Genomic DNA, 25,129 nt, shown 5'->3' on the forward strand with positions numbered 1-25,129 from the left:
TGAATAAGCCTTCAGCTTGCCTTATATATACTCATTTGGTCAAAGCATAATCCTTTTTTTTTTTTTTTTTACAAATATTGCAAGTATAATAAATAAAGCACTCATCTCTTCTGGCAGTATGTAACAAATCTTAACTGTTGGTCTCCACTATACTTTCTGACATGGGACCACATTTGGTGTTAGAATCTGCATCAGGGAGACAAGTTAATTCAGCTTGTAAATTCAAAACAATTTCATCTTGACAGCGCCATGAATTTCTGTCAGTGTTGCATTTCTTGAGTCATAACAGCTAATCGTTTTGTCAGATGACGCCTTAGTTTCATGGCACCAAATGTTGTCACTGATATATTATTACTCTGTTGGTTTTTTTTATCTATTATTGTGTTTATATTGTATGCTGATGGTTATTATAAAAAGTTTGAAAAAAATAAAAAATTCTGCATCTTTAATAACTTTTTTCTGTATTGCATTATAAATTATTGCTCAGATAGTGCTTACATTTTATTACCCGAACAATATCTGCAGAATTTTAAAATATTGTGCACCTAAATTTTTGCAAAGAATTTCTCTAGGCTTAAGAACAGGTAAAAAACAGAGGTGTATATAGTCTTCCCAAATTTGCTAATGTTAACATTCATGTTAAAGAAATAACTGCCAAAAGTTGTCTTTCTTTAAAGGTTGTGGGTTTTCTATCATTTTTGCTTCCGGAAATAATAAAAAAAATACTTCTAGATTTTTTTTTGGATTCGTGGAATTTTTTTGGCTAGTAGCTCTTAAAATGTAACCCAGGCACAAAGTGCAACCATTCTCCCCTATGTGTAAAATATTCATCTGAGCTCCCAATATCTCATTCTGAATGACAGCAGGGCTGTCAGATAATTGTAGAGTCCGACCTCCGGGAAATGAAAAGCTTTTACTAAAAATGATTTGTCCCTATCTTTGCAGTGGAAAGCGCAGGGGATGTTAGTGGCACCAGAGAGTGTGCAGCAGGGAGGCGAGGAGGCAGCTGCAAAATTTAAGAGTGAGTTGCGGGAGGGAAGAATAAGGATGAGGAGGAGAAGGGGGAGGGGGAGTAGCAAAGAGAGAGAGAGAGAGAGAGAGAGATGCGGATTGGGGAGAGGAGGGAGGGAAGGATGCCTGGGCGCTGACTGCGAGCCCTCGGTTATCTCCCCGCCCCGTCCCTGTCCCTTCTCTTTGTGAACTGGCGGCAGCAGCAGGGGGAGGAGGGAGCTGATCGTGTGCTACGTGCTGCAAAAAAGCGAAAGAGAGAGAGAGAGAGAGAAAAAGGAAAAGCGCCTCTGCAGCCCTCGCATTCCCATCGGGCGGAGAGCGGTGGCGGAGCCGCAGTGGTGGCAGCTCCAGCTCCTGCTCCCCAGCACATGTGACTGACAGGCGGCTGGCTTTATTTTTCTTTTTCTCTCCCCGCTGCTAAATATTTTTTTTTTTTTTGTGTGTGCACGTCATCTTCGTCGCCTGCAGACACGGATGGGAATCGGCCTCCTTTTTATGTTTAAATTCTCTGCATAGTTAGTGGGCAGGAGGGTGCAGCAGGAGGCTCGGGGACGCTTCACGCCTGGAAGGACGGTCCGGATTTCCTACAGCCTGGCCGGGTGAGTGCAGCTCAGCCTAGCATTGCAAGGGGACGGGGTGGGGGAGAGATCCTGGAGGTGGGAGGACGGAAGAAGCAGCGAGTCCCGTTCCCGGGCGGTGGGCGGGAGCGAGGCTCCGTGATATTAGCATTTTTATTTCCCAGCTGCCGCCGCTGGCATCCCCGGCACCCGGGGGGGCACTGTCCCGCTCGGGGCTGATGTGGCCGGATGCAGTGGCTGCAGGAGATCCCCCCTCCCGTCAGTCGTGGTGCGGGGCGGTATATGAGGGGTGAGCAGCGCCCCGGGCGCTCCCTCCCTCCCTCCCCTTTATAATCATATGCCCGGGGGGGGAAGCCGCCGCCTCCAGGACGCCGAATGCTCTTCACGCCCATCGCTCGTGAGCGGGGGCGCACACCTCCCTTGTTTTTGGGGGGGGGGGAGGAAGGCATTGAAGCCCCTCCCCGACTAGGCCGAATCGCTCCCGCTTGCCTTTTAATCTCCCGCTGGCCCCGGCGCATCTCCGGTCGCCGCTTGCCGGCCTCGGCCGATCGAGGAGCGCTGGGAGGGGAAACGTCTACGTGGCTTAAGTGGAGCAGCGCGGCCCGTGCATCGCTTTTAATTTCTGCGAGCAGGGAGACAAAGCCCGCAAAAAGAAAAAGAAAAAAAAAAAGGCAAGTGAAGGAGAAGGCTGACACCGGGAGATGGAGATTTTATATAAGCATGAGGCGGCCTGAGAGGCGGTGGCTTGGCTGATCTGACCTGGTACCCTGGCCATTGAAGCACCAACTTGGGGTTGGGGTTTTTTTCTTTCTTTCTTTCTTTCTCTGGAAATTTTTTTTTCCGTCGTGCTGGGGTGGAAGCTGGGCTTGTGGTTGTAAACATTACACCATGTGACGGGGAGGGGGATGAATCAGAAAGGCCATAAAGTCGGGCCCGGTTAACCGGATAGTGACCCGTGGAGCCGGAAGAACTGCACTGGAGGGGCGAGGAGCTTGTAATGGCTAAAAGGAAAGGGGAGGACGACACACTGACCAGTGTCAGCTGCTGGCTGGGGCCTGCCCCTCAAGCTGGGCTCTGTGCCAGAACCATTTATAATATGTGATTGCCAGTTGACCTGGCACACCCCTCCAGAAAATGAACAAGTTTTTTTTTTTTTTTGCTACTTGCCACTCGGTGCAGCTACCTGCATTCCTGCTAGATGAAGGAATTTGCAGAATGAACTCCAGGCATAGGAGGGATGGGAGAGGGGAGGGAAAGAGAGGAAGCCTTAGAAGAAGCATTCAGGGGTTTTTTCGCTCAGACTGCCACTAGTTTATTTTATCAGAGCCATTTGTAGGAAGGGGGCCACCTTTATTCAGCTTTATCTAGTGAATGAATGTCCAGAATTCATATGTATAGATGGTGTGAATTGTCCTAGATGTGAATTCTTTTGTCCTCAGCTAATTTTGTTTCTTTCTGCATTATGATGTTTTGGGAAATATTAGTCACATTTTTATAGTTTCCTAGCTGTTACATTTTGCTGCTTTTGAAAAGCCCCTTGTATGTTTGGAATCCAGGTATTTAAAAGAGAAGTTTTATGACTACAGTGTCCTTACACTGAATGCTCAGGTACTGTTCTAAGCCTTTTCATGGACACTTGGCTGGAGAAAGGGAAGTAAAGCTTTGCTATGCTTTGAATAATTAGTGAATACATGTGAACTGAGTGGCCAGAGCAGTGCAGCCCTGTTCATTGTAATTTCCTCCTTTAACTGAGTTACTTGTAAACCGGCGTGATGTGCCTCACGAACGTCGGTATACTAAAAGTTGTTAAATAAATAAATAAATAAATAAATAAATAAATAAATAAATTAAATGTTACCAGAAACCATGGGTGGAAATGTCTATTAGCGCACCAGGATTAGGCAATTGGGTCTTCTCTACTGAACAAAACTGAGATGTGCAATTCTATAGGTTTCTTGCAAATAGTTTGAATTTTCTGCCACTGTAAAAGCTCTTCACTTTTTTTTTTTTTTTTTTTACAAAAAAGTACAGGAACATCCTTTAAAGGAGCAGAGCTTAAACTAAATCTAAAACAGACGGCCCTCTGTTTTCTATCAGGATCCAGAACAGGTGAAATCCAGTTTTGGAATTTAGCTTATTTTTACTCCAGTTTTAGCAATACAATCTGGTTGCAATTTAGGAAACTCCCATCCCCTTAAAGATGTCCAGATTAAGAGTTGCTTTTTTGATCTGAATCTTTGCAACCCATAGCTCAGCCAATCTGTTGCGGAAAAACCATAGATAACAAGAAGGTGCTAAAGTAAGTAGTGGAAAGAGGCATGTGACAATGGACAAGACTGGATTTATGCAAAGCACGCAAGGCCTTTGCCTAGGGCGGCAGCTGTGGCACACAAATCAAACATTTTGCGAGTGGATACTGTCCCCATCCATGCGGACTATTTCAGTAAATACTTATTCTAGCTTTTTTTAGGATCATTTACTACACTAAGAAATATATTTCTGTCTCTCCTTTGATGATCAAGCTTCATTGATTGCTGAGCAATTACAGGATTAAATTTAGTGTTTAAAACATTGCCTAGGGGTGATCCCCAGTATTTGTTCAGTCCTTTGCACCATTATGAACCAGATATATCCATCCCAACAAGATTTGCTGATCATACCGTCTCATTCCATAAGAAGACTGCAGCACACACATTACACAGCATTTAGATTTGTTGCTCCCTCAGTATGGAATATTACTCCATTGATCATCAGGAAAGAAAAAAAAAAACTACTTAAAATTCCATAAGGGTTTGAAAACATTTTTGTCAAGCTTATGGAGTTTTAAAACTGACACTTTGAAGCACCAAATAATTGTAGGAATGCCTTTAATTTCATTCCTTCTTTCATCAGTGTTACTTCAATATTTATCATTGCTGCATTTTAATCTTTTTTTAATTTGTTTTTAAAAACATATGGAAAAATTTTTATTTCGAAGTTACTGGAATTTACACATTATGCTTACATAATTTATTTGTAAATTGTCAATTTTGTCTGTAAACCAATATGATGTAGAATGGAATGGCGATTAATAAATTCAAATAAACAATAATAATAATTGTTACCTCCTCCCCGTGAAGGTGTAGCAGTAATCGCTTAGGTCCCCTCCAGAAGGGATGGGAATGCCTGTCTTATGACAGGGGGGCTGCTGAGTGAGTGCAGCAGTCAAATTATTCAAAGTTGTTAAATCCCAAGAGGACCTTGCAAAACTGGGAGATTGGGCATTCAGATGGCAAATAAAATTGAATATGGCAAGTACAAAGTGATGCACTTTGGGGTCGATTTTAAAAGGTGCACGCGTGTGTGGTTCCTGGTGCGTGCACATGGACTGCCGATTTTATAGCGCGCGCTCGTCAGATTTTAAATGTCTGCATGTGAGGGCAGGTCAGGACTCGCTTGGCGGGGGGGGGGGGGGGGCGGAGGGCGGGATTTTGTAATCTACACGTGGCAAGGAGATCGGACCTTTGCCCAGTTCCCTACCAGTCCGCTCCAATTAAGAAACGGGCAGAGAGGGAACTTTCCTTTACCCCTATCTACCCTTCCTCCCTTTTCCTTTCTCCTCCCCGACCCCTAAACTAACCCTAACTAACAGTTGGTTTTTTTTGTTTGTTTGTTTTGTTTTTTAACTTACCTGCTCCTTCGGAGCAGAAGTAAGTTATGCGCGCCAGCCAGCTGCTGGCACGTGCTTCCCTGGGACAGGGCCTAATGGCTGCTGCCCTGGCTAGCCCGGCACTTCTGCGCTTATCAAGGGTCACAAACGTGGCCGGGCCCTTTTCAAAATGCGCACGCAGGGCCCAGTCACTTGCCTTACCCCCAAATTTTATGCATGCAAGCCTTTTAAAATTCACCTGTTAGGGAAGAGCAATGCATAGTATAGCTACGCAATGCAAGGTTCCACATTAGGAGTCACCATTCAGGAAATGGATGTAGGCTTCCTTGATCATCACAAATTAATGAAGCAGCTACCTCTCCTTAATCTAACACATAACAAAGGAGAGAGGAGAATGAGCTCACTCAGTACATCTTAACACACAGGCGTTTTGCATAAACTGTTTTACTCAAAGTGACTAACTAGACAAATGACAATATCATACGATGTTTATGCTCAAACAGTGTAATCTGCAGCCTCTCACCGCGCAATGGGTCACAGGCTGTAATCAGCTCATAGAGCTTAATTTTTTGTAATCATTTACCGTCATTTGTCCACCCACTACCTTTATTTAAACCATTTCATTAACTATCTAAAGAATTTTTTATTAGTGATTTTTAATTAGAACAGAACGTTCTTGTAAAATAGAATACTTAGCCGTCAATATTTTTCAGACCAGCCACTCCGGGCTTTGCTGTTTAAATTTTAACCAACCCAACATGAATCACGTTTCAACTGAAGTATCAGTCTTCTTCAGGGGAGATATAAATTGTCAATTCAGGCCAATATATTCTGTGTACCCTAAAAGTTAAAAAGTAAACACAAGTTTAAAAATATACTCAAAGCAGACCTCACAGCCATATCCTCAAATAAAAACTAAATGCACCCTATTATCCTAGTAGTAAAGAATACAAAACTGAATATTCCACTTACCCGGACCAAGTTTAAAAGTCTCTTTATTGGGATACAAAAAATGGCGCGTCAGCGTCTCAGATGTTCTTTGCTAACGCCCTCACTCTATATTTAAGCACATCCCACTTATACTAACCACCGGAAATCCGGACCGTGTAGCCCAACACAACTGAACTCCAATTCCCACAGTCCTACTCTCTAAAAGCGCCAAAGCTTTTAAAACACTGACCAGTCAATGTCTTTGTTCAATCCAAGGGGATCCACCGTGTTAAAGAAATAAATCCACTTTTGTTCTCTTTGAAGTAAATAACCGTCAAAGTCACCTCCACGGTTCTTAGGTAGAGGTTTTTCTATCACGGCAAATCGTAAATCCTCAAATGTATGAGTGTTAGCAAGGCAGTGTTGTACTACCGGCGCTTCAATCTTGCCGCGTGTGATGGCACTCCTGTGCTCAATCATGCGAACCTTCAAACAACGTTTTGTTTTGCCAATGTATAGGCGGGGGCATGGACACCATAACCCGTAAATGACGCCTCTGGACTCACAATTGGTAAATGATCGTAACTGAAATTTGCCATTGGCAAAGAATGGTAAAACTTTACCAGCATAAGATTGAGCACAAACAGTGCAACTCCCACAAGGGAAATGTCCTTTAATCACACTGTCTTTTAACTGTCCATCCATCTTTTCATCAGTGAAGTCCGAGTGGACAATCATGTCTCTCAAATTCTGTCCACGCTTGAAAGCAAATCTGGGCAGTTCATTCAATTCCTCATGCAAATGTAGAATGTGCCAAAATTTTTTTATAATATTCTGAACTTTATATACTTGTGGCGAGTACGGCAAAACACAGACCACCCTATTGGTCGCTGGCTGAACATTTTTAGGTAGGAACAGTAAATCTCTATTTATCCAACGTGCTCGTTTGTAAGCCTTCCTAACAATCTGAGGCGGATAGCCTCTTTGTTGGAAATTCTGGCTCATCACTTGAGCTTTTAATTTATATTCTCTCACATCTGAGCAAAGCCTTCGCAGTCTCAAGAACTGACCATAAGGCAGATTATTGCGCAGGTGGTGGGGATGACAGCTGTCATATCGCAACAACGTATTTCTATCGGTGGGTTTCCGATAGATAGAAAATTCAAATCCCCACGAACATAACGTGATTGAAATATCCAAATATGCAACTCGATTCTTGCTGAAGTTGTACGTAAATTTTGGCACATTCTACATTTGCATGAGGAATTGAATGAACTGCCCAGATTTGCTTTCAAGCGTGGACAGAATTTGAGAGACATGATTGTCCACTCGGACTTCACTGATGAAAAGATGGATGGACAGTTAAAAGACAGTGTGATTAAAGGACATTTCCCTTGTGGGAGTTGCACTGTTTGTGCTCAATCTTATGCTGGTAAAGTTTTACCATTCTTTGCCAATGGCAAATTTCAGTTACGATCATTTACCAATTGTGAGTCCAGAGGCGTCATTTACGGGTTATGGTGTCCATGCCCCCGCCTATACATTGGCAAAACAAAACGTTGTTTGAAGGTTCGCATGATTGAGCACAGGAGTGCCATCACACGCGGCAAGATTGAAGCGCCGGTAGTACAACACTGCCTTGCTAACACTCATACATTTGAGGATTTACGATTTGCCGTGATAGAAAAACCTCTACCTAAGAACCGTGGAGGTGACTTTGACGGTTATTTACTTCAAAGAGAACAAAAGTGGATTTATTTCTTTAACACGGTGGATCCCCTTGGATTGAACAAAGACATTGACTGGTCAGTGTTTTAAAAGCTTTGGCGCTTTTAGAGAGTAGGACTGTGGGAATTGGAGTTCAGTTGTGTTGGGCTACACGGTCCGGATTTCCGGTGGTTAGTATAAGTGGGATGTGCTTAAATATAGAGTGAGGGCGTTAGCAAAGAACATCTGAGACGCTGACGCGCCATTTTTTGTATCCCAATAAAGAGACTTTTAAACTTGGTCCGGGTAAGTGGAATATTCAGTTTTGTATTCCTTACTACTAGGATAATAGGGTGCATTTAGTTTTTATTTGAGGATATGGCTGTGAGGTCTGCTTTGAGTATATTTTTAAACTTGTGTTTACTTTTTAACTTTTAGGGTACACAGAATATATTGGCCTGAATTGACAATTTATATCTCCCCTGAAGAAGACTGATACTTCAGTTGAAACGTGATTCATGTTGGGTTGGTTAAAATTTAAACAGCAAAGCCCGGAGTGGCTGGTCTGAAAAATATTGACGGCTAAGTATTCTATTTTAGAAGAACGTTCTGTTCTAATTAAAAATCACTAATAAAAAATTCTTTAGATAGTTAATGAAATGGTTTAAATAAAGGTAGTGGGTGGACAAATGACGGTAAATGATTACAAAAAATTAAGCTCTATGAGCTGATTACAGCCTGTGACCCATTGCGCGGTGAGAGGCTGCAGATTACACTGTTTGAGCATAAACATCGTATGATATTGTCATTTGTCTAGTTAGTCACTTTGAGTAAAACAGTTTATGCAAAACGCCTGTGTGTTAAGATGTACTGAGTGGCTTCCTTGATCATACATTGAAATCTTCTGTTCAATGTGCAGCAGCAGCCAAGAAAGCAAATAGAATGCTAGGGATTATTAGGAAGGGAATGGAGAATAAAACAGAGAATATCACAATGCCTCTGTATCATTCCATGGTCGACTTCATCTTGAGTATTGTGTGCAGTTCTGGTCACCACATCTCAAAAAAGATAATAGCTGAATTAGAAAAGGAACAGAAAAGGGCAACCAAAATGATAAAAGAGATGGAACAATCCCCCTATGTAGAAAGGCTAAAGGGGTTAGGATTCTTCAGCTTGGAAAAGACACAGCTGAGAGAAAATATGATCGAGGTGTTGGGATAAGCAGCTTGGAATCTGTCTACCACTTGGGACCCTGCCAGGTACTGGCGACCTGGATTGGCCACTGTTGGAAACAGGATACTGAGCTTGATGGACCATTGCTGTGACCCAGCAATTCCAGAAAGCCCCCTACTGTTCTTCAGGACTGCTGATAAGAAATGTGAAATCAGGGTCCCTGCGTTTCATACGAACCTGGCCCAGGAGCTATGTTTAAAGGGTCCAAGACAATCAAGCAGCCTGTAGTGTGATTGAGAAAGCTTTGGCTTCCTGCCCACAACCTGTGGATTAATACAGAGTTTTATAATTAGAAGAGCTTTAAGGTTTGTAAATGGTTGCAGGATGTTTGGAACACACAAACCCATTCATACAAAACCTGACCCTGAAGAATCTGCAGTGTACCTTTCTAGGGCTAGTTGGTCTCCATGTCTGTTTTGGTCTTATCTAGATGGTTTCTGCTCACAGATGCTGCTGGGAATGCAAGACTATATATATTTTTTTTTTTAGTTTTCCTAGTGATGCAACAGGAAAGCAATCTGAGGGACTTTCCCTCCTGCAGATATTATTCAGCTCGGTGCAGTGTGTTGTATTATGTTGCCTCCTGTGCTGGAATCGGGCACCAGTAGTTCTTCATGGTAGCTGGGAAGTATACCTTGTTCAGAGCTGGAAGGTGATCAGACCCCCAGCCCCGAAACCAGCATGATAATCCTTCAGGACCACATGTTGACGTTGCGTCAACCGCCAAGACCCCCTTTCAAAGTGAGAGACTTCAGAGATGACACCCAAGCAGCTGATGCTCCATGTCCCACACCACCTCCGTACTTGTGTTGACATTAAGTGCTCTGCTTGACTCCCCAGTGTCTCCGGTTTCCCCACCAGGGACCACCAGATCACCAGGAAGAGGAATTGCCACCAGCAGCATCCGTTTATGAAATAGACAACACAGAGCTTGAAAGGTCCATCGCTCCTTTCAACAGAGGACCAGTCTGGTACTGCTAGTGAGTCTTCTTCCTGTGATCTGGCAGTCAGTGGTGGGGAAACTTGAGACAGGGGGGAGAGGCAAGCAGAGCACTGCATGCGATAAGTCTGGAATTGTGGTACTAGATGGAGCACCACCTGCTTGGGTGTCATCGGCAATGTCTCTCCCTTTTGAAGAGGGGGTTGGTGGTTGATATGAAGTCAACACCTTTTTAGTTAAGCAAATTTCTATTCTATGGAACAATGACTTTTCTTCTACCTGGGAAGGTTATCCTGACATGCTTTGGAGAGCTATTAAAGATTTAAAGTTGGCTGTTTTATAGCTCACATTACCTCTAGACAAACATAGAGAAAATATTTAGCATCTAAGGTTCTCTCTTGCAAGGCCGACATGAAAGATGTTGTTGGAAAACGTGGGGGATACTAGCTTAATGCTCAGTTAAAAAAAAAATGGGGAGGGAGGGAGAAAGTAAACACTTAAGTTTCTATCATTCTCCTGCCCTCTCCTCCCAGTGGCAGAAAGTGCACCTCATTAGCAGGAGTGAAAATATTCACATTCCTAGCAATCCAGCCAGTCAGCATTTTTTTCTCTACACATTACTAAGCTGCAAATAGGTGTTTGAATCTCTTTAGGTCATTGCTGGTCTAGAGCTTTTTTTTCTCATCCTCTTTCCTTTTAAGTGTGGATTAGGATAGAGGGAGGGGCTGTAGTACACTCTGGCATGAGTGGAAACGGAGGAGAAAAGCCTTTGTAATGACTTCAGACAGCCAGCTGTCACCACAGACAATGGCTTTATAATTTTTTGTTTGTATAGCGCCTTTATTGCATGCAAGGCTGTGCAAGATTCCCTTTGTAAACTGAACAAGGACATTTGTTCATCATGTTAGCCGACTTTGGAGTGTATTTTGCCTGTTCATTCAGATAGATAGATATATAGTGATGTTTTTAGCAGCTAAAGATAGATCTCATGTACGCTTAGCTATTTTTGGAAAGTGGTTCATATAGAGCTGATGGAGGTCTATTTCAGTATCTTATCCTCAGAGCCCTTGGAAAGGTTTTCCTTGGTTTATAAATTACATGTTATGATCGTTAGTCTGTCCCGGTCTTGTTCTTCCTATCTAGGGTATCTTGAATCATCTTTCCCTTAGGCCTCTTGAAGGGTGTTATCATATTCCTGCCATGAACATCCCAAGTCTTTCAAGACTCTGCAGATAACGGTAAACACCCTGTTATTCCCATGAACTTCATTGCGAACTCTCTCTCATCCAGGTCCTTCCAGTAAGGCAGCCAAAACAGAGAGAGAGAGAGAGATTTCAGATGAGGCCTCTCTCAAGTCTGATTCCAGTAACGATTCCTCCTTTTGCCATACTATTCTTGTCTTTTCATGACACGCCAGGAGTTTTGGTGCGTTGCCAGCTGCTCACTCGTAATGTTGGGTTATCTTTAGTTTTATTGTATATCTAAGTGCTTAAGTCCTTTATTTTCTGACTCGTCGTCTTTTAAATGTCGCCTCTTGATTTATAAACAGCCTGGGTAATTTTGTCCCTCGAGTGCATAGCCTTACAGCCTGTTTGCGTTGAATCACATTTGTCACTCATTGCCCATCCTCCAGCTTCTCTAATACCCCCTTACAGCCCGGCAGTGTCTCTTGTAACATTTGTTCTAGTGTTTAGTTTTGGCATCACCTGTGAAAGGTATTGTTTTTGTCTTTCACTTTTCTGTGCAGATCTTTAATAAATACAGTGAGAGCAAGAGGCTTGTTACAGATCCTTGTGACGTTCCCATTTTCACCTTTCACTAGTCAGAACCTGTACTTTTCATCGCTGTAAGGAACGTGCTTTTTGGGGGCTGGTGTATTCTTAAGTCTCCTCTCAGCACTGTGATCTCCGACCTCTAGTATGGTGCCTGGAAAGCTACGTAGGGTCCTGTGTACTAAGCATTACTCCCATAGATGCAAACCGGGCGAAAACCTAAGCTCCTAAGCCCCTAAGTTAGTAGAGAGTTGTAATGTGAGGCTGCAGGAAGTATGCTAGAGCTCCTCTGCTTTATGGAACCCAGATTTGTTTGCTTGGTTACTGGAATCATCTGTATACTAAATGAAACCTGTTGCAATTCCCCAGAGGTTCCTATTTACTATGGTCCTCCCCAGCCCAACCCCAGCCCTTCCCTCCTGTTCAGCTTGTCCTCAGTCCACACCCTGCACACTGTGATCCCCCCCCCCCCCCCCCTTCCCAGGTCCTCCTCAGCCTAGGCCTAGCACACTCCCAGCCACCTTCCCTAACCCGACCCCAGACCCACTGCTCACCTCTGCTCCCCAGTCCGGACCCAGCACTCCCTTCTGCTTCCTCAGCCTGTTTTCAGCAGTCCTCAGCTGTCCAGCCAACCCCACTCTCTAAGTCTTCTCCAAAACGTACCAGACTGGCAGTAATTCACAAGCGTGCCTTTTCCATCGCTGGCCCCATTATATGGAACTGTATCCCGCTCCACTTAAGATCCATACCCAGTGCTAGGGACTTTAAAAGAGCCATGAAACACTAATTTAATGTAAAATAAGCAGCCCCTGCCTTATTTATGTTCAGTTATATGTAAACCGATGTGATATTTTGATCGAATGTCTGTGTATAAAAAACAAGCAAACAAATAAATAAATATTTATTTAGCCAAGCATATAATAACCTTAGCAGACCATAATCGTCTTTTAGGCTCCTCTAGTCCCTGAATCCAGCTTCCCTCAGAATATCTACTTCTGTCTATGCCTTTTTCCACCTAAGCCTTGAACAGGCTTTATTTTTGTATGATTATTTGTTTTTGTTACGTTTCTTTTATCATGTACATTTTATTATGAATGTTTTTAATTGTAACCCGCTCTGAACTTTGGAGGGCGCGGGCTATAAGTCCATTTTAAATTAATACATAAATAAATAAGCCGACCCCAGCACTCTGACCCCTCTCCTTCCCAGCCTGATTCCAACATTCCCTTTGCCCCTTACTGGCCCAGTCCCAGCACACTCTTCCCCCCCCCCCCCCCCCCCCCCCTCCGATTACCCAAAAGAAAAGAAATACCCAACAGAAACAAACCTCAGAAATAGTCAAGGAAATGAAAGAACCCCTTCCCCCTGCCCACCAAACCCGCTTGAGCCAAGGCCCTCCCAGACCTTCATGCACCCTCTCCTCCCCTCCCCCCTCCCCCTAACCCTTGCTCTTTTGCAGGTCTGCGCGTCTCCCTAGAGAAGGAGCACCAGCCACTGACCCACCAGATTCAAAACTTAGAAAATATAAAGTCCAGGATCCAGACCCCTGTCCACTTAGCCGCTTCAGAGAAAGCAACTCCCTAGGCAGTGCATGCAAATTTATCTCATTCATTGTGGGTGTCCTGAAAACCTGACCCACCTCCAGGATAGGTTTGGGAACCAGTGCCCTAGCCCATTAACCTCTCCTCATCCCAGCCCTTACCATATCACTGTTCTGCAGGGCTTCGGGGGGTGGGGGCAGGAGCCACCCCCTGGTGCTTCTGCTGCAGGCCTTCAACTTAGCAAAATGGCTGCCAGTCAGCCCATGGGCCCGGTGCCTTTCGGTTGTATGGCAGCCTTCCAGTTCTTTACAAATGGCATCCAAACCACGAATTCTGCCTGCTCTGGATTCCCGTTTTTTCTTTAAGAAGAAATTCATCGCCTTATCTAAGAAGTCGGCCAATCTGAAATTTAAGTTTTCTTAAATGTTTGCTTGGCCCTGTGCCGAACTCAGATGTATTTCAGTATATCTTTTGCCTTTTTTTATTAGATTCACCTTATTTTATAGTATCCATTTTTAGTCCTGTACTTTATTCCCAATGTACTTCAGTATATTTTTTGCCTCGTATTTCAGTATATTTTATGCCTTGAACTTTAGTATATTTTACAGCTTGTAATTCAGTATTTCTTATGTCTTGTATCTCAGTATATTTTATGCCCCGTTCTTCAGTATTTTCTATGCCTTGTTGTTAGTTACTCCTTTTATCCTATTCTCCCCCGCCCCCTTGTTCTTTGGGTTCCACGTTCGTTCCCTTGTTTCTCCCACCCTTGTTCTCTGTAATACGTTAAGTTACCTGTAAACCGATATGATGTACCCACGAATACCGGTATAGAAAAGTTCTTAAATAAATAAATGTATAAGAGAACTGCTGTTTAGAAAAAAATGCTGGTGACTACTCTGAGAGAGAGTTGAAAATGATTTTTGTGATTCTTTTGCACATGATGATTATGGAATTGCAAGAGGAGACTCATTTTTGTGATGCCCCGTAGACAGAGCAAGTTATAAATCTGCATTTTCTTGCGTGCTGTTTTTTGATACCTGTGCTTCTTGAGGTCCTTGTCTTTGCTTTTATATTTTTCCCACCCAAAAATGTCTCTTTGTTCTGATAGCGATATGTGGGAGGGTTTTTTTCTCTTTGTTCGTGCACAAGGCAGCCAGGTGCTGTAACAATTCTTCATTGGAACTGGTTATTGATTGGCTTGGTTCCCAGCTCCTGCAAACCAAGCAGTCCCCTCTGCAGAGAGCTTGCACTGCAGGCTTTGCAGAAAAAGACAGGGTCGCCTGCATTGCTTGTGTTCCACTTTCCTTGTACTTTTTTGGAACTGTACTGCTTTGCTTTCAAAGACTTTTATTACAGTGATGTTTTTCAGGCCGAAGGCTGTGTTAGCCTTTTTTTCATGTGATTTGCGAATGCAACAATTTCTTGACTATTCTTGTAATTTAGGGGGCCCCTAGTTATTGGAAGTCAGGGAAGTGCATCAGAGAGGAGAGCTGCATGGGATGCAGGAGGAGGTCTGCTGAGCATCTGTTTCCCACTGAGATGAACCTGAAGAATGTGTCAGCACCACGGCCCTCGCCTCATGGGAACCTGAATGGCCCTGCATACATTCTCTTTAGCACAAAGTTACCTTCCCATTACCAAGCTCCAGGGATTCAGATCCAGCATCCTTGTATCCTGTGACCCTTCTTAATAAGGTACCTGCTCTAAACCCAGCAGCAGCTACCTACCCAGAGAGCCAGTCCTCTGCAGAGAAGGACCCAGGAACACTGGGCCTGCTAAGATGTAGGAAAAACAAGGAATTTATTGATTTAAAAAAAAAAAAAAAAATATATATATATATATATATATATATATAAATATAAATGAATTTTATAGCAAATAGATGATTATGCTGCATCTTTATATTTTATATATATTGTGTTTTCCTCTAACTTTAACAGCAGATAGTTTTTTGATGCAATTGGATTGATATTTTGGAAATACTGTTTATACTAATTATTAAGCTTTAAGTTGCATTTCTTTAAAGTTGATATCATCTGGTATTGTACGTTTACTTTATGCCACATGATACTGACTGCCTACAGTGTACAAGGTTAAAAGAATAGACGTATTATTATGTTCCTGATTTTAAAAACAATGTGTTAAACAGTATGTCTTTGCGTTTATAGATGACGAGCACTTTATTCTGCACTTATGGTGCAATATCTATTAAAGGCACTGTGTGAGGTGGCCAGATATAGATGTATATTATGTTATTGAACACGCTACACACAATCTGGTAAAGCAAACTTAGTTTACTAAATATAGTAAATAATTGGTGGAAAATTGTATAAACAGCAAAGACAATATCAAAAAGCAAATATCAGCAATAAGCACACAACACTAGTAAACATTACATAGGTTAATCAAGACAATTAGTCATTGCAGTAACGAAAGACAGAACTAAGAAAAAGATTTTTTTTTTGTATAATCTCTTTATTGTTTTTTTTTTCAGAGGCAAAACATTTAAACATCCTCAAATTACAGAAGTCAGGAAACATTCAATCCCATCCTTATTGTCCCATCCCCCACCTGAAAAAGATTTTTTTTACGAAGAATACTTCCCTCATAGGTCTTCCTATCTACGAGTCAATGCATTCTGTGAAACGGAAGACTGCGAGCCCGGAGATTCCACACACAAGCTACCTGCTCCTGTCGTGGTTTATCTAGAGAATGTTGTCACTTGCAGTTTCTTATATCTCTTTCTCTCTGGCTTCAGTCCAGTGTCTGCAAGTTAGATGTTTCGATTTGCACCCTTAGCGAATTATGACCAATTAAGACTCCCAGTTTGAATGAGATTTATGGCACAACTTTGGCTATTAAGGAGTATCCTGTACCAGACTCTTTCACAGGGGTTATCTCTTAAGAAAATACTTGTTAAAGAAACCTTTAACCAGATGTCTCCGATCCTATCTCAGCTCATTAGTATCAGGCATTCTAAGGAAGAAAGAAAGCAAAAGACAGTATGCTATATAATCTAGCTATGTTCTCATGCCTTAAGCTTCTTATACTGTTCTAAGCTGTGCCATATTCTAAGCTGTGCCATCTCTCCATCTCTCCCTCTCTCTCTCTCTCTCTATATATATATATATATATATATATAATATATATATACACACATATATCTATGTCTATATATATATATATAGATCCACATTTATATAATTATTGGGGACCTGTTTTGATTCATAGTTAACCCATCTTCACATCTCAATAATCTTCCGAGAATCTTCCCTATATAATTTTCACAAAGGCACTTTTTTCCCTCCGGAAACAAGGGTTTGTAGAAAAATACCCTTGCTTGACAGCGTACTTGTTTAATGTGTCTTCAAAGTTGTTGTTAAAAGTTAATAATTGGATGAGACATGTATCCTGCGAAAGCACTGAAGTGGCCTTTTCTGTTCTTCATAACTCTTCTGTCTTAATTCAGGAACTTGTAGTTAGACTTTAGACTGCAACAATATGTTTTCCTTTTACTAACCTCTCAGCCTTTCTCATTATCTCTCAGAGGAGATGTTAAAAGTCATGTGCTCTTCCATAACAGAGTTGCTAATCGTTCAGGAAGACCTGTCTCAGTTATTTCAGCTATCTGTAGTGTACAACAAGATTCTAAACTTCCTATAAATTGTGTGAAGGATGTGCAAGTGCTTCTTCCTATACATTTGTGAAAGGGGTGCAGGTGTTTCTCTCCTGGCTAGTATTCATCCTGCTGAGACTATTTTTCATTAAATTTGTGCTACCCATATTTGCTGGTTATCCTCGCCTTACCCCGTTAGGATGCTTATGTAGTGTGCCTAGCTCTAAAGTTGCTCTTGACTTAACAGATGCAGCTAATGCTGAAGCAGCCATAGTTCTTGGACAAAAACACCCAAGAGATGACTTACTGCAGTACAGACGCACCTACATTTTTTTGCCTGCTGATTGTCAGGAGTGCCTACGTGGGAAATTCCAGAAATAAAACAAGGATTACTGCTACTAATTTCTATAGAGCCATCATACACAATAGAAATGATGGGATGTAATCCTCCGACCTTTCTTTCCAACAAGATTGAAAAAGTTTAAATCCTTGACAACTCTTGCCACTGAAGGACAGCATACCCAGTACAGGGTGGCATTTCATTTTACTCTAACAAATACACCAAGTTAACTTCTCTTGAAATCTCATGACATCCTTTTGTTGATGAATATAGTCCTATATTCATAGCATTATGTTTTCTGTCTGGTGAGAATGCCAGAGGAGACATATTTTTTCCATGGAGGAAATAAAATCTAACATGGCTTCTAATTTTATGGCCTAACTTCTTTTTGGAAGAGCCTCAGGGAGAAATCATGGAGACACTACCAGAGAGAACCGCCTGTCTGTGGCAGTCTCATCCATTTATTTCAGCCACTGAATTGAATCAGTGATTGATCTGCTATTGATGAACAGTGCTGGAGTTTGCCAGGAATGAATTATTTGTGATCAGCAATTTTTCTGCTAAAACATCTTTTGCTACTGTATGCATTCCTTTTGAGGAAGTCGAACTTGTTGACGAAATCCAGTTTTTTGTGTTTAAATCAATTTGGCATTTTTGGAACCACTAATTTGCAATGTGGACTGAGCTCCTTATAACCAGGTTTTGGGTTCACCTGAAGTGGCATTGCCTGTGAACTGTCATTGATCTGAGGACACCATCCACTTGGTGAAAATCTGTTCGCTCACAGAGAAGCTTCCTTGTCCAGTCAAGATTGCTCTTTGAGCCTCGTCTACAACACCACCTGCTTAACCATTTTCAAAGAAACCCCAGTAGGTACCCTAGTAGGGGGTTACACAAGTTTGAAACTTATGAGCAGTAGCACCAGTCTTCAAGGCTTCGGCTTATCTCCAGTTTTTATGACCTTTCCAAGCCTGTTTCCTTAATGCTGAGTGTGTTTATATTTGTATTCTGATTTTTGATCTTCTGAAATGATTTGTTTTTCCAACTATTCTTTTTCATGGTACTAAAATGAAGACTAAAGGGTGTGTCTTACAATTGATGCAGCCAGTAAATAAAACAAATTCAAAGCCGTGATAACACAAGCATCACAGCAATGCTGAAACTATATGTCTGTGATGTCCTGTGAGAAGCTGTGCTGCTGGCTTCGCTGATGCATGGAATCGAAATGGTTTTGCTACACAAGCCATGGGACCCGTTCTTGGTTTCCTTCCCTTTCTCTGCTCGAACCCCAAGTGTTCTTCAGTGGTTTAACAACACAGCCACTTGGTACTGGGAAGGTATGTAACTAATATTGCTAACCGGTCCATTAACTAGCTGTGGACTGAAGGTCCTGGCATTCTTTGTTCTAGAATGCCTTGGAAGTTTTGAAAGTGTGCTCTTACAGGGATCAAAATGGTTTCCGAGATTTGTACAGCAAGCGATGTCCCCAGTAGTTCAGCAAACCCACTCTCTGCTCCACGCAAGTCAAACAGTTTGCACAGATTTGGGGAGGGGACGGAGCAGGAGAAAGGAAAAATGATTTGGGGAGGGTGGGAACTGTTTGGAGACCATGCACAAATATATTTGGCAGCTTAGTTTGCACATCGGGGGCAGCTCCATCAGCATCAGGAGATGTTGCAGAAGCAGCTATTGCTTGCTTGCAAATTGCCATAGAGATCCATTCATTTCCATCTCTGCTCTCAGAATGAGTATCTAGCGAACATGTACATTTCTTTACCATGTCAAATTATGCATTACTACTTTTAAAAGAAATTGTCTTCTCTTTAATTGTAAGGCTAACCATTTTTTTTTTATCGTTTTCTTTTCCCTCACTGATGCACCAACAGTACATTGTCCAACACAACAAAATAGCAGCAGTAGGCAGAGGCAAAAAAAAAAATGATGTTATGAAATAGGTTTAGCCTCTACATAGTGACTGTTTAAATTCTGTCTGGAGGCTTGAGTGCAACTGTAGAAAATCTAAATCCGTAACTTTACTTATCAGCAAAATTCTTGGCCCCCAGTCCATGCGCTCTGAGTGTGACAGGATGCTGAGGTTTCATCAGGAGTCCAGGGCTCATGTTTCTGAAGTAAAGCCAGCATGAGAGCTCTGCGCCTGACTGGGTGCTGGAGTCCTTGCTTTGGGCTCTGGAAGGTCTCTCAGGTTTCTTTTTGTAAACTTGAAGCCCCCACTTCATACCTGGCACCCCCTTCTCTTGAGATCTAGATGTGTATTCAGATACATGAGTTTATCTGATAGAGATCACCCAACATGCTTGCTGTAGTCAAGTCTCCTAGTATACTGTGGAAACATGCATTAATCCCTCGGGACTGGCAGGAGCAGATGATCCGCTTCTGAACTGGCATGTGTTCGTATTGCTCGAGTTACTGGATATAGTAATATTCCAAGAAGGCAGCAGAGCCGCATTTGTGATGTCAAGGCGCTTATTTTTAATGCAGAGAACTCCATCTGGCATTTACCCCATGTAGTAACTTTAAAAGATACATTAACCCTCCCTTTCCAGGTGACTTCCCCTGACCGCTGCCTCGCGCATTCCCCATAGCTTGCCGTGATTGTTCATTTACTGGGATCAAAATAAGAACATTAATTTATGGTGTTTCTTTTTTGCCCGTTACCCTTCTCCTTTGGGCTTCCTCTTTACTCCTAATTTGTCCAACATGAGGTTGTGGCAGCGGGACCTTTTCCCCATTTCATTTCCCCCATCTTGCCTAGCCCGCTGGGCGAGGGATAATGATGGACTGCAGTTCCCTTTGGAATCTGGACTGCCCCATCCGTCCCAAGGAGCAAGGTCCAGATCTTTCAGACCGCAGCAGCACACAGCACTGATTATGGCTGGGACACTGGGCTGACCTTGAGTTAAACCTCCTCTCAACATAAACACAAAAGAGTGATCTCCCACTGTTACTGCTGACACGGGAATGTTTACAGCCCGTTTCTGGTGAACTACAAGCGGTGATTGCCTCAAACACAAACTTAATGTAGTGAGGCTTACAACAAAACAAGAAAAAAACATCTTGCATAATTCCTTTAATAGCTAAACAACTACCTCCTACATTTCTTGTTTCTCTTTCTGTTTCGTTTTCCTGTTCTGGGAGAGATACTGATGGTCACAGATTTTCAAAACTTCTCCTACTGAGGTGCACCCCTCATCATCGATATTATTGACACCAGATCTACGCTGCTCTCATCCTTTTAAGGATCCTGTTTGGAGTTGGGGAGAGGAGGTGCTTAAAAACAGGAGGCGTAGCTAAAACAAAAATGTCCCCCTTTTTTTTTCCCATAGGTGAAAATTCAATGTAGAGAGCTCTAATGGGTCTCCCCTAAGAAGCCTGTGCCATCGATGTGGTTAACAGCTCCCCATGTACGTTGGCTGCTGTATTTGTAATGTCCTGGTCCAATAAAAAGCAGAGGCTCTATCTCAGGGGGTGGATTTTTAGTTCGGCTTTAGAGGAAGCAGGGCGAGTCTGTGCTTACTCCTCTCTTCCTTTATTTCTAGGACGAGGAGACCTTTTGACCTTACGGTTTCGTAAGCTAGAAAAGAGGTCTTCCTTTTTCCTGCTGCTTAAGGATAGGTGGAGTTTGGTTGAAGGAAGTTTCATCCACCCTTCGTTCATTTTGTTGGATTTTTTTTTTTTGGAGTCTGGTTTCAGTTCAGTTGCTGCTTTTCCAGAGGACTTTAGCTAACCTTCGCTGGGAGAGGAACTTTTTCCGGAAGAGTCTCTCTCACCCAGAGATCCAGTGACCCTTCAGAGGTTGCGCAGAGGAAGTGGGAAGAGGAAAGGATTTGAAAGCAAAGCGAACCGAGGCACCCACTCACTCGGCGGAGGAGGTTGGATAAGAAGGAAGAAATCCATTGAAGACCTTTGAATCAAGGCATACGAAATGGCATCCAGACGAATTCATGTATCACATCTACCACGTTTGGGAGGAAGCTCCAGAACTGCTCCTGAAATTAGGATAGAATGTGGAAAGTAAAGATCCTATTAAACCATCTTTACGGCCTTTAAAACCAGCTGTCGACAGTCCTGAGCCCAGCGTGCTTTCTGCTGTTGCTGATAAAGACTGCATGAGCAATGCTCAGGGCTTTGGAGATTATTCTCCACCCCCCCCCCCCCCCCCCCCCTTTTCCCCTGGACAGGGAATCCTGGAAAGAGAGGGGCTTAAGGGTTGCGAATGGGAGGTGTGAGCAGTTATAAGCCTTGAATTTAAAGATGGCCCTTGGAGGCTCAGCAGAGGACATCAGCCCGGGGGTTACAAAGAAAATATAAATGGGGAACGAAAAAGACAAGCTAGGAAGAAACAGAGTCAAAATAAGACAAGTTGACATTTTGAAAACCCCCCATGCATCAGGTTGCCAGAAGGCCCAGAGAGGGGTGTGGGCCAGTGGAAGAGTGCAGTGGCAACAGCCTGTAAAGAGCAAAGGCAGAGGAGGCAGACTGTGCAAGTTGAAGAAGGGGGAGCAGGAAGTGTTATCAGCCTGGGCAGGCCAGTGGGAGCAGGAGGAGGCAGCCCACCCAGCTCCAGGAGGAGCAGGTTGGCATTAGCTGTCCAGGCAGGCCAATTTAGAGCAGAGGGAGCAAGCAACAGCAGCAGCAATGTTCCAGCAGGAGGTGGCTTGAAGCAGGCCAGGCAGGTCAGTGGGAGGAGGCAGTGAAATTGGTACTTGTACGGCCAAAGGGATACTGTCTTTACTGGGCCAGAAGAGCTGCTGCCTGTTGGTGCTGGAGTAATGCTGGGGATGGAGGGGGCTTACGAGAGAGGAAGAATGCTGGGAACTAGGAGGGTAGATTGAGGGAGGGAGACTGAGGTTGAGGGAGCTCTCAGCTGCTGGCCCTTTCTTTGGGGGCCCACCTTGCTCTGCCTCCTAAATGTTTGAACTGATTCCTAGATGCAGAGAAAATTCAAAATTTGCCCAGGCTTACTGTGCCGTGTACTGTTACTTTAAAACGCACTGTTTACTCAACCTTGTGTTTTTTTTTAACTGTGCACTTCTAATCAGAGAACATTGGCAAAAATACAAACTCCAGGATAAAGTTACCCATCATAATCAAGCTTGTAAATACTTGGCTGCAAAACAGTAAACTAGCCCTGGAAGGCAGGTTTGGGACAGTCACAAGTGTGGGGAAGCCTGACATTTTAATGCGGTGGTTATGGAAGAGCCACATAATGATGTAAGAATGCAACATTTGTATGATTTTCATGCAAAACAGCTATTCGTACAGCTTAGACCAGTGATATTGGACAAACCATATCCCTGGGAAATGTCTTTATTTAAATCTTCCTTCTGCTAGTGTATAGAGGGGTAGATATGGAAAGCTGGCCGTATAAGTAACTTAGCCATTTAGAACTTAGCCAGCTAAGTTACGATGTATATTTAGTGGCACAGCGAATCCGCTGAATATATATATATATATGCACTTAGCCGGATAAGTTTAGACCTGCTCTGTAGGGAGTCTAAACTTACTTGGATACTTATGTGGCTAACTCCATATATCAGTAGTTAGCCGTATTAAGTTACATGGCTAACTCTCTCCACCTCCGATCTGCCCAGCACACACCTACTTATTGTGTATGCAACTAGTAGTCATATAAGGGGCATAGGCACATATTCAGCAGCCACTACTTAAGCCGCATAAGTCCCACTTACCTTGCTAAATAGCGCTGAATGTGCTTTGAATATCGGGCTCACTCTGCTGAGAACACTTGTGAGCCCCAAGTCTGATCACGAGAGTTTAAGATCGGATCAGCTCAGCAAGACGACGCCCAACTTTCACATAAATCCACTACGGAATGCCTGAAGAAGAAGAGATCGTGTGTGCTGGATTGGCCAAATTAAACCCTATTGAAATGTTGCGGCAAGACCCGAAGCGGGTTGCTTATGTAAGGAAGCCCTCAAATGTCACAGAGCTGAAACAGTTTTGCATGGAAGAATGGGCCAAAATTCCTCAAGGGCGATGTGAGAGACTTAATCAGTTACAGGCAATGTTTAGTTGAAGTTGTTGCTAATGAAGGTTCACATAACTTTTGCACAGAAGGATACTTATAGTTGAATCTTTTGGTTGAATAAATCAAAATATATATATCCTTTTTGCCCAAATTGTTAGGGGGTTATGTTTCTTGTCAGGGCTTAAATAAGGATCAAAACATGCTTAGTGTATACATTGGGCTAAAAATAATGACCCTCTTGAGAGAGGATGTCACAAACGTTTTTTTTCGTAGCACTATAAAACAGCGAGAGCTCGTTGCTTATTGTGCTGAGTGCAAGGTAAGCATGTGCATTCATCTTGTCTTCCCAGCCGCCTGTCCCCTGCCTCTGAAGCTGTGAAGCTGACATTTAGATGCAGACCAAAGCAAATTGTACTGTTAATGTGACTCATGGCTGCTGCTTTAGAAATATTCAGGGGGAGTGGATGCACTGTATCCATCCAAAAGTTGCCACCAGTGCTCAAGACACCACGTGGACAGCTCTGGCTTGTTTGGGGGTTTTTTGTTGTTGTTGTTGTTTATTTATTTTTTTCAGTCTGTCAGAGGTTGGCTAACAGTTATCTATCAAATAATTGATTAAATGTCGGGTTTGCTCCTAGTCTGAACTGGTGTTTTATTAAATAATTCCTTATCCAAAGTCCAGTGTGGTATTTTTTTTTATTTTTAAATACCGTAGTCAACACACTTTGCTGAATTTCACACTCCTCTAGCCTTCCTGTGCATTGCATCTTGGCTTTCCTCCACCCTCACACTTAGGCCTGTCCTCGCCTAGCAGCAATCTCATGTTCTGTGTTTTGATCCTTTTTTTGTTCTGTTCCTATAGTTTGCGTTTTCTTTACCCACACTGTAGGTGCTGAGGAGCAACACTGTGTAAATCTTGGCTATTATGCAATGAAGAAGTACAAACACCAGCTATCATGAGGGGAAAAAAAAACATCTTGGGGGGGGGGGGGGGAAACGGCAAGGGAAGAAAAGTTTAGTTTCAGCCCTAGGGAGGGGCATTTCTTCAGGCAAATCACTCTTTTGGTCACTGAAATAGGTTCTTTGATTATTGCCCACCTTGCACGCATGTGAGAGTGCCTGCGTTTCAGGGGTCATGTGATGGGGGGAGACTTGGGAATTGTGCCATAAGAAATACGTTAGGACTGGAACTGAGACTAGATAGAATGTTCCTCCATCTGCTTGTTCCTTAGGCAATAAGGGCCGGATTTTTAAAAAGTTGCGCGCGCCGGGCCTATTTTCAAAAGGCCCGGTGACGCGCGTAAAGCTGCGGGAGACGTTATAGTCCCGGGGCTTTACTAAAGGGTCGGGAAGGGGGCAGGGTCAGAGGCTCCAGGCACAGCGGCCATTTGCCGCTGTGCCAGGGATCGCGCGTTGGCAGTTGGTTTGCGCACGCAACTTACTTCAGCCCCAGGGCTGAAGTAAGTTTAGAAACAAAAAAAAGAAGTCATCAAAGCTGGGGGGGGAGGGGGGGTAGGGAAGTTCCCTCCGAGGCCGCTCCGATTTCGGAGCATGTTATAAAATCGGGCATACATGTGTGCACGTATGGAGTTTCCACCTTTGATTATTTACCCCATAATTTTCTGACAAATTTTAATTTTTGTGTCAGTAGAAAAATATTTTGTATAGAAAATGCATTAGTGAAATGTGATTAATGTTGTATTTATATAATAGCTTACAGTTTAGCTTCGGGTTGAGGCCTCTGTTTAATGGTTTGTTTTCAAGCAGCTGTACTAGCCAGAGCCCTCTGATTTATCCACTTTCCT

General features: G+C 43.0%; 1 protein-coding gene across 3 annotated transcripts in view; it reads left to right on the top strand.

Moving 5' to 3' along the window:
- Window positions 1–1,167: 1,167 nt before the first annotated feature.
- Window positions 1,168–25,129, top strand: part of RNF24 (ring finger protein 24) — a 140,152-nt gene continuing 116,190 nt past the window's right edge. The window contains exon 1 of one of the 3 annotated variants that reach the window (XM_029593520.1): window positions 1,168–1,610. Coding sequence is in view for 1 of the 3 variants with exons in the window: in XM_029593510.1 (XP_029449370.1) it covers window positions 1,965–2,260 (296 nt within the window). In the remaining 2 variants the exon portion in view is untranslated. Of the gene's footprint in view, window positions 1,611–1,940; window positions 2,261–25,129 lie in introns of those variants that run through there. The other 2 variants (XM_029593510.1, XM_029593503.1) reach the window with 2 other exon arrangements.

The sequence above is a fragment of the Rhinatrema bivittatum genome, chromosome 1 (assembly GCF_901001135.1).
Source record: "Rhinatrema bivittatum chromosome 1, aRhiBiv1.1, whole genome shotgun sequence".
Taxonomy (NCBI): Eukaryota; Metazoa; Chordata; class Amphibia; order Gymnophiona; family Rhinatrematidae; genus Rhinatrema; species Rhinatrema bivittatum.